Genomic DNA, 15,752 nt, shown 5'->3' on the forward strand with positions numbered 1-15,752 from the left:
TCATTCTTACAAAATTATTAGTCATCTTCTGAGCGCCTGCTGTGAACCCAGAATTGCCTGGATGCTATGAGAGAAGCAGAAGTGATCAAAATAATAATACTGTATGCTTCCCACATGTTATAATTTGTTTTTTTCTTTTAACTTTTATTTTTTGTTCAAATACCTTTGTCTCCACCTTCCCACCACCACTTCCCCCTGCCCCCGCTCCTTCTAGAATTTTTTAAGTGCTTTGGTAAGATTTTTCACTTAAATTTCACTGAAACCCTGTAACATCCTTATGAGAAAGGTACTATACAACCCTTATTGTATAGATAAAGAATCTGAAGTTTACAGAGTCAACTTTCTCTTACAAAGTCATAAGCCAGGACTGGGATCTACGTAATCAGAGTCCAGAGTCTTAACTCTACTCCACTAGATTGCCTTTTATTATTAATTGGAAATAGTATATTTGCATTTAATGTACTTACAGTTTTGATAGTAAAATTAAAACTGCAGTTTTTTTAGAGGTTCTTAGGCAGAAAAGAAACCATGACATACTCTTTGGAAAAGTTGGCTATTACTTGTCTATTCAAATGTTTATTGAGTACAGTAGATCTCATTGTGCTTTAGGGAAATTCCTTTGGCATGCATGGGCTAATCAGGATAAGGACAGAAGACCAGGTAAAATTGCAGTTATCCAGCAGTTCTGGAATCGTAACAAAGAAAACAAAGAAAGAATGTGGAGAACACTCATTCGTTCAGTAAATGTTTACTGTAATTCTTGTACTATGGTCAAGGCTTTGTGCCAGGTGGTGGGGATAAGGTAATGAATAATCCTTTATTGAACTTTATATTTTATGGTAAATAGAGGTGGGAAAGATCATTAAGCTGCTTTTTACATGCACAAAAAGCCATTTTATTATCAAGATAAGGGCTATGAAAAGAATGAAGTGCTAAGGCAGTCTATTACATTAACCTAACATAGTCTAAGGGGTTAAGGGAGGCTTCCTTGAGGAAATGATGTATTAACTGAGCTCTAAAGGATGAAGGAGTTTAGCTAGGTAAAGAGGAGAGGGATAGTTGGAGATAGAGAGAAAAGCATGCATAAATGTCCTGAGGCAGAATGGATACAACCTCTCTGGCTGGGATAGGAGAGAGGCTTGTGATCAGGGTGATAGATGGGCAGAAGCCAGAGAGTGCAAGGCCTTCTAATTTTCATTAGGGAAAAAAAACAAAACCTCCCCAAAACCACTATTCTGGCTATATGGGGGAGAATGGATTGAAATGGGACAAAAGTAGATAAAAAGAAGTCAGAAGCTAATTTAGAAGCCTAAGCAAGAGTTGTACTGGTGGGGACTGGGTGGCAGCAGGAGAAATGGGGAAATCTTAATGGCTTGGATGTGTGTGCAAGAAACAAAGACGAATGTCAAGAAGTATACTTAAGTATTAGCCTTGATCAAGTGTAAGGATGGTTCTACATACCAAGATATGGGTGACTGAAGATCAGGTTTAGCAGGAAAGCCCATGAGTTCAGTTTGTGGAATAGAGTTTAAAGTGGTTGTAAGTCATCCAAGCAGAGATTTAAGAGAGCTGTTGGCTGCCCTGGTCTGAAAATCAAATTTGGATTTTGTTTGACCTGGAGTTCTAAATTTCGGAGTTATTAATGAACATATAATAGGTGGAACCAAGTTAGCAGGCAAGATCACCTAGGTAGAGACTATAGAATGAGCACAGAAGACCAGGATTGAATCTTGAGGAAATCAAACACTTAAAAGATCTGGTAAAGAGAAGAATTCTATGATGGGGACTGTGAAACAGTAGCTAGGAGTCGCTAGGGAGGAAGCCAGTAGGAAAGTGGTGTTGGCAGATCAAGGAGTGGTCAGCAGTGTCAAAAGATACTAGAATTCAAATAAGATGGGAATGGAAAAATGCCATTGGGTTTAGCGATGTAGGAGCCACCTGTGATGTTAGAACTGTTTTGTGCAGTGGAACGGGTAGATACCAGTATCAGAAGCTCTTAATTGGACTGTCAATATTCATTTCTGGCCACCTGATTTCTACTTCATACAGCAGAGTAGCGTGGTTTGTATATTAACTTATTCTGGCTCAACTATAGGGGCTCATCATATATATCTCTCATATACATATCACTGATTGCACTGGCTACTCCACTTCATGAGTTTATGTGAGTAGGTAGTGCAAACATTCTAAGATGGGGGACTTGAATCTACTCTTTAGTCAATTTCAGGTTCTTTATATGCCTTTTACCAAAAACACTTTGCTAAACCTGAGTGTGATTCTACTGTTTAAAGATGCAGTATGTATTTTTCATACAACATGTCCCTCTAAACACAAGCCAACTTCTTCATCTGGTTTGCAGAGAAAACCAGCCATCTGTTTCATTAGTAGGAGAAAAGGAGGCTATGTTGACCTTATTGAGAAACAGCACAGTGATTTCTAACATAGACTTTCTGGGGTAATTTTGATTATACCCAATTTTCATCTTAGGTACTGACTTTAAAACAAGTTTAAGATGACACACCAAAGAGAGATGAAAACACCTATGGACTTCTTGGTGTGAGGGAGTCCCATCCAAGACATACTCTATCCTAGGCATCAGGTATTTTTTTCTGCCTAATTATCTATTCTCCTAGATTATGGAGGCAGCCTAAAGCTTTCCTACCTAACTGACCCTGCCTTGTTTGCTCTAGACTTCATCTCTTGCCTGCCTGACTTGCAATACTTCAGTTCCTTCATACTGCTGCCTCTGACTGATTTGCTGGAAAAAAGGCAAATACAGTACTGCACATAAAAACTCAATATACTATACATATTAAACTGTGTTTAGTGTTCAAGTTTATTTTACTAATTGTAACAGGTCTTGACTGCACAATTAAATTCTATACTCATGGAGAACAATACCTTATTTCTACTTTGCATTATCTACACAAAAATTGTCCTATGCATTTATTGTGCAATAAACCACTTCTCTCCATTTCTGTACAAAACGGAATGCAGCTGAGCAAGAGAAAAAAAAATCTTAGAAACAGAGATACGTTATTCCATCAAAAACATAACCTAAATAAGGCCACACAATAGTAACAAACAAAAAGTAGTAAGCTCTTCCTTCCCAAGGGCAGTGGGGGTTTTTTGGGTTTCAAACTCCAGCAATTCAGACGCAAAAAAACCTTGCCCTATGCTGCTCAGTTAAGAAAAAAGCCTCAACAAAGTTAACCGCTTTTGTGAAGGGGAAGTTACACTCCGGGCAAAACACCAATGAACGTCAGAGGGTAAGCCATGTCAACGTTTTCCTGGATTCTTAGAAAACTCCAGGCGACACTCATTTTTCAACCACTTAAACATGCTCACCCTGGCATTCAACATCAAACAAAGTAAATTGGGTTTCAGAAACTGTAAGTTTTGTTTCTTCAAAATTATTTCTCCCCCAGCCAATTGTAACTTAGGTTACCATCCCGGACAGCCGTGATTTAAGGGAGGTCCACCATGGGGACCTCTGCGGATCGTTCTATGTGGGGATGCCCCGCCGGGGCAGGACGACGCAATCCTGTACGATGCGAGCGGCGGGCATCGATCGCAGTCCCAGGTCCACGCGTTCGGCGGACCACTACTTATATGGCGGAGTAGGGGGATAGGGGACGTTTACCTGGGGCCAGTCCCTATCAGGTAGGTGTTGGTGCCCTGCAGGGTCATGGGACCTGGGTTACAGCCCAGGACGCGCACCACCCGACTGGATAGGCGTTCGACGAGCTGCAAGGTGGCTGCCATCTCCGCCTAAGCCACCGTAGCCGCGTAGCTTCCGTTGTGACCAGAGCGCAGAGCTCTTCAGTAGGCCGGGGCGGAACCAGCCGTCACCTGACTGGAGGCGGAGAGGGATCAGCCCCTAGGACGGGGGCGGGGCCAGAGGTCACGTGTTGTGCTAGAGGCGCGAGGAGGTGGGGCCCGGAAAGTTCAGTTTCTGTAGGGGGGACTAGACCGGGCCAGAGGTCACGTGACGCTGCGCGGGGCTCCCAGAGCGAGGGAGTTCACCCGCCTGAGGCTTGAGTCAAGTTGCGTGAGGGGAAGCTGGGTGTGGGTGATGCTAGTGACAGAGCCAGGTGCCTTTATAGGAGTTTGTTCTTGGGCGGGTGGGAGACGTTTTAACCTGGGAAATCTTGTGATGGGACAAACGGCAGACTGGTTGGGGGATAGATACTGAGTTCTAAATCCCTGAAAGCAGGACTCCTCCGGTTTGTAGGCAGTGGGGGGTGGGGGGAGTGTGTAGTAACCTGTTTATCTTTGATAATAACTGTAAGTAGTATGCCCCAAGCATTTTCCATCTGCTACGTACTCTTTACGAAACCCTTATTTAATTCTCACAGAAACAGTTCCTGTGCTACCGGCCTGCCCAGAGCGGTAGGTCAGCTTTAGACGAGAGAACTATGTTTAACGGATTAATCATCCCATTGGTAACTACCGCTCCCTATTTAAAAAAATTGAGTTATGGTTCACTTAAAAGAAATCGCACAGATCCTATGATCTGTTTCATCGAGTTTTGAAAATTGTACGTAACCACTCCCCCCAAAGAAATGGTAGAATATCCAGTATCCCAGCCCACCTCTTTTCAAAACGTGAGGAATTGACACACGAGATGCTTGCAGTTAAAAAATTTAGTACAAGCATTTTTAACCTTTTTTTTTTGCAGGTGTTTCTAAAGAAAGTCTATATCAGTTTAATATTCCAGGTTTCTTAAAAGACACCTGTATTATGTGGGACACATTTCTTTGCCTTGTGTTGTAAAGATGTACTTTTAATGGCAAAGGGTTTCAAAAAACTTCACTGGAATAATCATGTAAATTATCGCCTTTGCAAACGGAAGGCAAGCAATATGATCTTTAAAAAAATGCTTGGAATAACCATCAAAACTCCCTATGTGAGACATTGTCAACTCACCTATGTATGTATTTGTGGTCATGAGTTAATGGCTAGTCAGGCAGGAAGCTACCTTTGTCTTCCCTCATCCTCAGAACTCTCTGCTGGTAAGTCAGCAGAACCTTTGAGAAGACCATAGAACAGGAATTTCTGGACCATAAGGCTCTTTCTGAGACTCATAGGAAGCTCTTTATCTCTTAGCTTTTTAATTTTTCTAAATTTACTTCGTGCCTACCGTTTTTATTTCATTTAATTCACTGTCAGTCTCTTCATTTGGCAGATGAAGAAATGGGCCCAACAAGTAATTTAAAAGTTAAGTGATTTGAGTAGTCAAACAAGGAGACACTAGTAGAAGAGCAGGAACAAGGGTAGATAGTGAACTTGGTTTAGATTAAGTTGAAATTGAGGTGATTGTGGGATATCTTGGTAATGATATCTATAGATGGATATGTGAGTTGAGCTCAGAAGAGAGATCTAGGCTACTGATACAAAATTGAGTTTTTGTTGATAGGTTTAGCAATGTGACTTGAAGGTTAATTTCCTCTCCAGGAAATAAGACCAAAGATTTTTACATTCCATTCAGTGGCATTTACAGTCATTTATCATTTGCCTACAACATGCAAAGTATTCTCGTAGACATATTGTGGGGGCTGTTAAAAAATGAAAGATAGGTCTTCCTAGATGCTCATAACAAGAAAGGAGACACACATGGCCTTTTTTTCCATTCACTCAATGCCAGCTAGATTTTTTTTTTTAAATGCTCACCTGAAAATTTGTTCATTGATTTGAGAGAGAGAGAGAGAGAGAGAGAGAGAGAGAGAGAGAGAAACATCAGTGTGAGAGAAACATCAATTGGTTGCTTCTCCTATGCACCCTTATCAGGGACTGAACCTGCAACCTAGGTGTGTACCCTGACCAGGAACCAAACTTGCAACCTTTTGGTTTATGGGACTGATGCTCCAAGCATTTGAGCCACACTGGCCAGGGGATACATAGCTTTATTTTGATGTATATTTGGGTAAATCCTAGAGGAGAAGCTAAAGTGATGGGATTGGAAGGAGGAAGGGGAGAATCAAATTGATTAGGAAATATGGGAAATTTTAAAGGTTTTGAGCTGATTCTTAAAGGATTGTTAGGACTTCATCAGGTTCACAGGGTGTCCAGCCTTTTGTTGTCTCTGGCCCACACTGGAAGAAGAAGAATTTTCTTGGGCCACACATTAAATATATTGCGACATGTAATCACAGAAAAAAAAAGAACAAAACATTTCATGTTGTAAGTAAATTTACAATTTTGTGTTGGGCCTCATTCATTGCTATCCTCGGCCACAGGTTGGACACCCTTGGTAGATGAATGTAGAAGGGCATTATAGGCAGGCTTGGAAATAGAAGAAACGTTGTGGGTGTTTTTGGGAACAGAAATCAACAATCAGATGGCCTTGGGGTATAGAGTTTGAGAAATGCAGGGTTTAAAAAACCTAGGTCTAACAAAATGATACTTTGTAAATTCTTCGGAGTATTTAAAATTCAAGAATCTCTCTTGCTTTAAAACATGACTTGTTCATTTGGATATGATGTGAGGTAAGTTGTATTTTTTAAAAACGCGATTCATAAAAAGAGTAAAAGCTTATAACCTAGTCAACCTGTAAAAGGAGTCATGTTATTCTTGTACCCAATGTAAGAGTTATAAAAGGTTGTACTGTAGTCACAATGAGTCACATTGCTATCACTAGATTAGAAAATCCTACGTATGACTAACAGCTGATTTCAGTTTCATTTTAGTCTTCGATCTTAAATGTTTCCAAACCCTTTAATGATACCTGTTTTCAGTGAAGAAGAAATAAAAGATTCCGAGGATGAAGAATTTTTGATGGGACGCTGAGTTAAGGAAGGCGTTTTTTATTTGACAAGTAAGTTTATATTTTATGTGTGTTAAATCAACAAATGAAAGTTTGCTAGTTTTTACTTCTAAAACCTGCTTTTATCTACTTTATTGCAAAGAGATCATGTACAGTGGGCAGAGGTTGTATATTTTGGCTGGCAGCCAGGAAGCCACACAGCTGGGTTCGCCTCTGAATGAAATTGGATTGAAACTGTTCTATGAAGGTAGTGTCACAAGTTCCCTAGGAAGTCAAATTTTGTAGGTGGTATTATTTTTCAAAAGAGGATACTGGAATAGTGATCAACTGTAGGGATAGAGATGAACTGTCCTTCATACAAGTGATACAAGTAAGTGGTTACTGAAAGAGCCACAGGTTCTCTTCATGAGAACTACTGGATTTATTATCATCTTGCTATGTAAGTTTCTTTCCAATTGACGTTATGTCCTGCCTCACTAATTAGGAATATATAGAAGTTGTCATATCAGAGTAGTCTATCAAATCTGATATTCTACCAGTAATGCAATTAATAAGTTTCTTAGAAATTATTTTTCCCATCTTATAAAACTGTTAGTGTTTTCCATATCCATGTCAGGTAAAGGAAGCTTTCTTTGTGGGAGAGTGATTAAGAAATGAATGCATCAAGTGCTTAGGTATTATGGTCTGTAATTTTAAGGAAATCATCTGCAAATAAAAAAAGGTTTGCTCATCAGAGGTAACTCATGTAAACATCCAGCATCTCTAAACTTCAGTTTTCTGATTTGTAAAATGGGGCCAATAATACCTTTCTCATAAGGATTTTTAAGGATTAAATTAAATAATATATGTAAAACACTTTACGAGGAGTAAACACTCATAAGTGGTGGCTACTATTATTACTATTTGTCCTTCCACTACATGTACAGTGTTTTTTTTTTCCCCTACATAGTAAAATTTAAGAAATTGCACTTTTTAGAATGATGTTAGAACAGACCTTGGATTTACATTAAACACAGCCAGTAAAACTATGCTAAGGAATCTCCGCCAATATTTTGTGGAACTTTTGTTTCTGGAGGACACATTCAAAATGTAGCGCATTATACTTTTGAACTAGATGTTCCTTCCACCTGGAAAGATTTTTCATATGATATCCACATGACGGATTTCATTACTCAAACGTCACCTTCTCAGCGAGGCCTGCCCTGACCATTCTAATTAAAATTGCAACTCATGATGTGCCTGCCTGTACTCAAACTCCTAATCTCTCTTAACATGCTCTATGTTTTTTTCCTAGCACTATCATGTTTGAATATAATATTTAATTTACATATTTATTTTATTGTTAATTAACTGTGTTCCTCTACTAAGATGTACGTTCCAAAAAAGCATGGATTTTTGTCTCTCATCACTTGATATACCCCAAGAACCTCAAATAACACATGATGGGTTCCAAGAAATATTTAATTCAATTAAACATAACTTTCTGATTAAATTTCATGTTCATGTTGGGCATGATATCTTTCATTTTAGGATAAGAAACCCAATGCAGGGAAATTCATGGCCTGCTAGATTAGGAAAACATTTTAAAACTATTTTTTTTATCCTATTGGCCACAACATTCTCAACAGGAAAAGTAATGATTATGAACTTTTGTGTTTTTTTTTCTGTAAGAAGTGTGAAATAACTTAATATTGTTTCGAAGACTTTTTAAGAAAATACTTGTAAGTGGTTAAATGACAAGAACACTGTGTTAGATTGTGTGTGTTTTTAGTAACACTTCACCCTCCTAGCTTTTAAACTAATAAATGTCCTTTATAGAACATATAGTGTGTTAGTCTACCGAGGCTGTCATAAGAGAATACCACAGACTGGGTGGCTTAAGCAATAGAAATTTATTTTCTCACAGTTGTGGAGACTGGGAATCCAACATTAGGGTGTTAGTAGGGTTGATTTCAGGTGAGGCTGCTTTCCATCCATTTTAGATGGCTGCTTTCTTCTTGTGTCCTCACGTGTCTTTCCTCTGTGTGTATGTTGGGGGCTGGGGAGGTAGGGAGAGAGATAGATCTCTGGTGTCTGTTGCTCTTCTTATAAGGACAACAGTCTTATCGGAGTAAGGCCCCATCTTAATGACCTCTTTTAATCTTAATGACCTCCTTAAATGTCTATATCTAATTATACTCGTATTGGGGATTAGAATACTAACATGATTTTGCAGGGAAACAATTCTGTCCATACATATAGAAAAGAATGAAGAAGAAGAAAAAATTAATCTATAATACCATTAATTCAACAAACCATTGTTAACCATTTTTATATTTCTCTAGTCCTATTTTCTTTCCATTTCAAAGCTTTGAGATCCTACATAGTACATTTTTAGTTAACATTATTGAAGGTGAAATCATTGCAAACTGAGTTGCTTACAGGGATTAGGTATGCAGGTAAGGTACTGATGATGACTGACTTTTCTTGAGTGCTGTGTGCCAAATACTTTTTTCCTAGACTTTTACACACGTTACATGTGTTATCTTTCTTAACCTTCAGAACAACCCTATATGAGGTATATACCATTATAATATCTATTTCAGATGAAGAAAATAAGGCATAAAGAGATAAAAGAGCACATTTAAGGACACACAGCCAGTAGGTAGTTGCACTAGCATTAATACCTAGCTGTTGGGATCACTAAAGTGGGGTGGCTGGTGAACTTGTGGTGAACTTGAGAGGGCATGACCTCTTTAGGGGGAACCCACTGCTAATGAAGAAATGGTAGTCTAGCATAGCAGATCTTTGTTTTTTCTTTTAAATATTTAACTTATTTATTTTTAGAGAGAGGAGGAGGAGAAACATTGTTGTGAGAGAGAAACATTGGTGGATTTCCTCTTGTGATGTACCCCAGCTGGGCACCAAACCTGCAACCCAGGCATATACCCTGACCAGGAATCGAGCTGGCGACCTTTAACTTTGTGGGATGACACCCAACTAACTGAAACACATAGGTCAGGGAGTTTGTTGTTTTTTTTAATAGTGAAAAATCCGAATTATTTACACGAAATATTGGTTATTAATTAGGAAAACTGAAAAAAACACCACTGAGTCAGACAGATCTCATTGGCAGATTGCATTCAGCCCATGTTTATAAAACAGGAATCATGATAGTAATATCTACCTCCCTAGTTTGATGTAAGGATTAAATGGGGACATTTTATATGCAACATTTAGTTCAGTTCCTGGCACATTGTGCTAAGTAAATATTATCTATCATTAGTAACATGAACATTTTCTCCAGTCAGCAAAATTCTTTATAAGTATCGTATCTGTTGTTCATTTTAAGAAGTTATGTAATACATGAATACATATCTGTTGTAAAAAACTCAAACAATGTAAAAGTATATTTAACTGAAGTATTGAAGTTGCATTTGCCTCCTATATTCACTCCTTACCCCTTTTCATATGTAATTAAAAACCATAAATGCTATATTTATCCTTCTGGCACTTTTTTTTCTCCCCATTAATACGTCTTGAAGATCTTTTGAAATCAGGTTATACAAAGCTACTTCATTCTTATTAAATGTTGTATATTCTTTAGTATGCATGTACCATAAGTTGTAGAACTAGGTCTGCCAATTGCATTAAGGTAGTTTTCAGTTTTTTGCTGTTGTATAAAAAGTTCTGCAAAGGGCTTCCAGTCAAGATGATGATATAGGCAGACATGGCTTGCCTGTTCAGACAACCACAACAAAATTACAACTAAAATATAGAACAACCATCACTCAAAACTATCAGAAATTGAGCTGAATGGAAGTCTGACAACTATGGAATTAAAGAAGCCACATCCATCCAGACTGGAAGGCGGGGTGCAGATGTGGACCAGTCTGGTCCTACACTCATGTGTGGCGGATAAAAGTTCAGGACAGTTGTCTCAAGAGTGAAGAGTTCCGGCTCCACATGAAGGCCCCCAAGCCCAGGGTTCCAGTGCCTGGAAGATAAGTCCCCACAACTTCTGGCTGCAAAAACCAGCAGGGATTGAGTCTGTGGAAGAAACTTCTGGAGCTCCAAGCAGTTCCTATTTAAGAACACGCACACACAGACTCACCTACTCAGTCTGACCCCCTCTGAGCTCCAGAACGGGAGTAGCAGCTTGAAAGGCATCATTGGCATATTGGTAGAAACTGAAGTATCTGTCATCAAGGTGAGCAGAGGCCATTGTCCCTTTTCTAAACCCTCCCCCCACAGAGCTGGCAAGCTGGTGCCATATCTGAGACTCCCATCAACCTGGCTAACACTGTTTGACACGCCTTGGAGATCTCCAGAGACTATGTACCACCCAATTTAGGGGCCCACCCAAGCTTCTTTTCCATATGAATGGCTGGTCTTGGCTTATACAGCACAACTTCCTAAATCCTCTCAAACTAATGACAGCTGGCCTCAGTGAGCCTCAGGCCCCGCACTAGCAACAGCCAGCCTAGATTCACAGCTTGGCCTCACCTGGAAATCTCCATGCCCAGCACAAGTTGCCACCATCTCAGATTGCTTTATAGCTTAGGGTGGCCATTGGCAAAAAAAAAGATGGGAGCTGACCTTGGCTTGAAGCACCTGGGAAACCCCAGGGCCAGCACATCCAGAAGACAGCTACAGACCACGTTTGAGCACCACCACCCTGCCTCTGTGCAGCTGATATTCTATGGAGCATGGAGGTTTGTGGTAAGAGGTCACTGCCAATATTTGCAGCTGACTGGCCTGGATAAATCCCCCACGTTGATCTGCCAACAGCACCTAAGGCTCAACTACAAGAGGAGAGTGTACTCAGCTCACAAGAAGGGTGCACCTCGAGTACCCAGCATGGGTAATAGGGGAGTCTGTGCCACTGGACCCTACAGGACACCTACTATATTAGGTCATACTACCAAGACAGAGTCAAAGCAGCTCTACTTAGTACATAAAAACTAACACAGGGAGGCTGCCAAAACAGGAATACAAACATGGCACAAATGAAAGAACAGATCAAAACTCCAGAAAAAGAACTAAATGAAATGGAGGTAAGTAATCTATCAGATACAGAGTTGAAAACATTGGTGTATGGATGCTCAAGGAACTCAGTGAGGACCTCAGCAGCATAAAAAAGACCCAGTCAGAAACAAAGGATACACTGATTGAAATAAAGAACAATTTATAGGGAAACAACAGTAAGAGTGGATGAAGCCAAGAATCAAATCAACAATCTGGAACATAAGGAAGCAAAAACAATCAACCAAGACAGCAAGAAAAAAAAAAAAAATCCACCCCCCCCCCCACAAGGATAGTGTAAGCATCCTCTGGAACACTTCAGGGGTTCCAACATTCACATTGTAGGGGTGCCAGAAGGAGGAGAGAAAGTAAGAAATTGTAAATCTATTTGAAAAAATAATGAAAGAAAACTTCCCTAATTTGGTGAAGGAAATAGACGTGCAAGTCCAGGTAGCAAAGAGAGTCCCAAACAAGATGGCTACAAAGGGCCCACTCCAAGACACATCATAATTAGAATGCCAAAGGTTAACTTCTGGTCAAGATGAGGGCATAAGTAGACACGTTTTGCCTCCTCACATAACCACAGAAAGAATTACAACTATTTCTCAAAAACAGATAATAACCAGAACTGAGAAAATTGAGCTGTATCGAAGTCTGGCAACCAAGGATTTAAAGAAACCACATTTCTCCATACAGGTAGGAGGGGCAGAGAGGTTCAGAGACACAGTGTAGTGGTGCGGTGCTATGGCACTGAGGGGCAGCAGCCATGGTAAAACTGACGGTCCCACATTCATGTGTGCTGGTTATAATTGGGAGGGATACCTTGGGAGTAAGCAATCCCAGCACCAGGCCAGAACGCACAGCTTAGGGTTCCAATGCCAGGAAGATAAATCCAGTAACTTCTGGCTGTAAAAACCAATGGGGTTGGGGTGGCAGAAAAACTGCTTGAGTTTCAGGAGAGTTTGTTTAAAGGGCCTGCACAAACTTAGAATGTACGCAAACCCACCCACTCCGGGATTCACCACCAGCACAAAAGCTGGAAGGGTGCGAAGTTGCATATGGGAAGTGGGTGACATGACTAGAAATGGGGTGAGTGCTGGGCAAACTTCCAAAATCCAGGCCGTGGCATTGTCTCCTTTCCAAACCCTCCCCCCACACAGAGCCACAAAATGGTGAAGCAGGTTGTCCTGCCCTGGCTAGTACCTAAGGCTTTGCCTCATACAATTTGTAGGTGCCTTCTACAGGGAGTTGAAGCAGGTCTGCCTAATACAGAAACAAACACAGGGAGGCTGCCAAATTGATGATACAAAGAAATACAGCCCAAATGAGAGAACGGAACAAAACCCCATGAAAAGAAAGAAATGAAATGGAAATACCCAATCTATCAAAGGCAGAGTTCAAAACATTGGTGATCACGATGCTCAAAGAACTCATTAGTATGGCAAAAATATTAAGGGAAGAAAAAACATAAGGGAAGAAGTAAAAATGTACAGGGAACCAACAGTGGAGAGGATAAAGCTGAGAAATCAATGTTTTGGAACACAAGGAAGGAAAAAGCTTTCAGTCAGAATAGCAGGAAGGAAAAACAGTTCAAAAGAACAAGGACAGGCTTAGGACTGTCTGGGACAACATTAAACATACCAACATTCGAATCATAGGGGTATCAGAAGGAGAAGAGGAAGAACAAGAAATTGAAAACTTACTTGAAAAAATAATGAAAGAAAACTTCCCTAATTTGGTGAAGGAAATAGGCATACAAGTCCAGGAATCACAGAGAGTCCCAAACAAGGTGGACCCAAAAAGAACCACACCCGGACACACCATGATTAAAATGTCAAAGGTTAAAGATAAAGAGAGAATCTTAAAAGCAGCAAGAGAAAAGACTGAGTTACCTACAAAGGAGTTCCTGTAAGACTGTCAGCTGATTTCTCAAAAGAAATTTTGCAGGCAAGAAGCATTCAAAGTGATGAAAAGCAAGGACCTATGACCAAGACTATTCTACCCTGCAAAACTATCATTTAGAAAGGAAGGGCAGATAAAGTGCTTCCCAGACAAGGTAAAGCTAAAGGAGTTCATCATCACCAAGCCATTATTACATGAAATGTTAAAGGGGCTTATTTAAGAAGAAGATCAAAACTATGAACATTAAAAGGACAACAAATTCACAATTATCAACATATGAATCTACAAAACAAACTAAAGCAAACCAGAACAAGAACAGAATCATAGATATAGAGATCATTTGAAGGGTTATCAGCTGGGAGAGGGGAGGGGAAAATGGGGAAAAATGTGCAGGTATTAAGAAGCATAATGTAGGTACAAAATAAACAGGGGCATGTCAGAAATCATATGGGAAATGGAGAAGCCAAAGAACTTAACATGCATGACCCATGGACATGAATTAAGGGGTGGGAATTGGTAGAGAGAAGGTTGGTAATGGGTGGAGAGAGTCAAAGGGGGAAAGTAGAGACAACTGTAATAGCATAATCAATAAAATATATTAAAAAAAATAAAATGCCAAGGGTTAAAGATAAAAAGAGAATCTTAAAAGCAATAAGAAAAAAGAAATTAATTACCCACAGGGGAGTCCCCATAAGCCTGTCAGCTGATTTCTCAAAAGAAACTTTGCAGGCTAGAAGGGATTGGCAAGAGATATTCAAAGTCATGAAAAGCAGGGACCTACAGCCAAGATTGCTCTACCGAGCAAAGCTTTCATTTAGAATCTAAGGGCAGATAAAGAGCTTCCCAGAAAAGAAAAAACTAAAGGAGTTCATTATCACCAAACCATTATTATATAAAATGTTAAAGAGGCTTATTTAAGAAAAAGAAGAGGATCAAAACTATGAACACTAAAATGGCAAAAATGCGTATCTATCAGTAAATGAATCTACAAAACAAACTAAGATAAGAAGAACAGAGACAGAATCATGGATATGGAGAGCATTTTGATGGTTTCCAGATGGGAGGGACATGTGGGGAAATAGGTGAAGAGGTGAGGGGATTAAGAAATACAAGTAGATAGTTACAGAATAGTAATATGGATGTAAAAAGTACAGTATAGGAAATGGAGTAGCTAAAGAACTGATATGCATGACCTCTGGACATGAACAATTGTAGGATGATTGCTTGAGAGAGTGGGGCTGCTGGGTGGAGGGGTGGTAAAGGAAAAATTGAGGCAACTGTAATAACATGATAACATGATTAATAAAATATAATTATAAAAAAAGTTCTGCAAAGAGCATGTGTATCTTTGTACACATTTGTGAATATTCCCTAAGCTTGATTCCTAGATGGAACTGATGGATCAAAAGCATATTAAATCTTTTCATAGCTATTGTACCTGTTAAATATATTTTTAGCAGCTTTGGGATATTTCATTTTATGAATCTACCATTATTTACTTTACCAATTCCTTATGCTGACACATTTAGAATGTTTCCAAATTTTTGCTACTATAAATGGTCCTATTGTAAATATCTTTGTGAGTAGTTAAGTTTCTTTAATTTCATTATTTTTAAATGTATATAAAAATCCTATATAAAATGCATGGATTAACAGTACATACACCCACATACATATATTGTAGACATGGCTCAAAATTTATTTTTTAAAAAATTTTGTTTATTCATTTTTAGAGAGGGAAAGGGAGGAGAAAGAGAGGGAGAGAAACTTTGATGTTGCGAGATGCATTGATTGATTGCCTCTTGCATGCCCCCAACTAGGGGCCTGGCCTGAAACTCAGGCATATGCCCTGACTGGGAATCAAACCTGCAACCTCTCAGTTTGCAGGCTAGCACTGAAACCACTGAGCCACACCAGCCAGGGCATCAAAGTTTGTTACTAATAAAGATGTATAATCAAAAGTGTTTGGAGTCCTAGACTCTGTGGCTCGGTTGGAGCATTGTCCTGTAGCACAAAAGGCCAGTTGGGTCCTGTACAGAAGGCAACCAATTGATGTTTTTCTCTCACATCAATATGTCTC

The 15,752-nt window shown here is 39.5% G+C and overlaps 1 protein-coding gene across 1 annotated transcript in view; it reads right to left on the bottom strand.

Annotated features, from left to right (window-relative positions):
• LACTB2 (lactamase beta 2) overlaps positions 1-3,850 on the bottom strand; it is a 36,223-nt gene extending 32,373 nt beyond the window's left edge. The window contains exon 1 of the mRNA XM_054590242.1: positions 3,644-3,850. Within this exon, the coding sequence (XP_054446217.1) occupies positions 3,644-3,765 (122 nt within the window). The 5' untranslated portion in view covers positions 3,766-3,850. The remainder of the gene's footprint in view (positions 1-3,643) is intronic.
• Positions 3,851-15,752: the final 11,902 nt, after the last annotated feature.

The sequence above is a fragment of the Pteronotus mesoamericanus genome, unplaced genomic scaffold (assembly GCF_021234165.1).
Source record: "Pteronotus mesoamericanus isolate MK-2021 breed Mesoamerican mustached bat unplaced genomic scaffold, CSHL_Meso_final scaffold_174, whole genome shotgun sequence".
In the NCBI taxonomy this organism is placed as follows: Eukaryota; Metazoa; Chordata; class Mammalia; order Chiroptera; family Mormoopidae; genus Pteronotus; species Pteronotus mesoamericanus.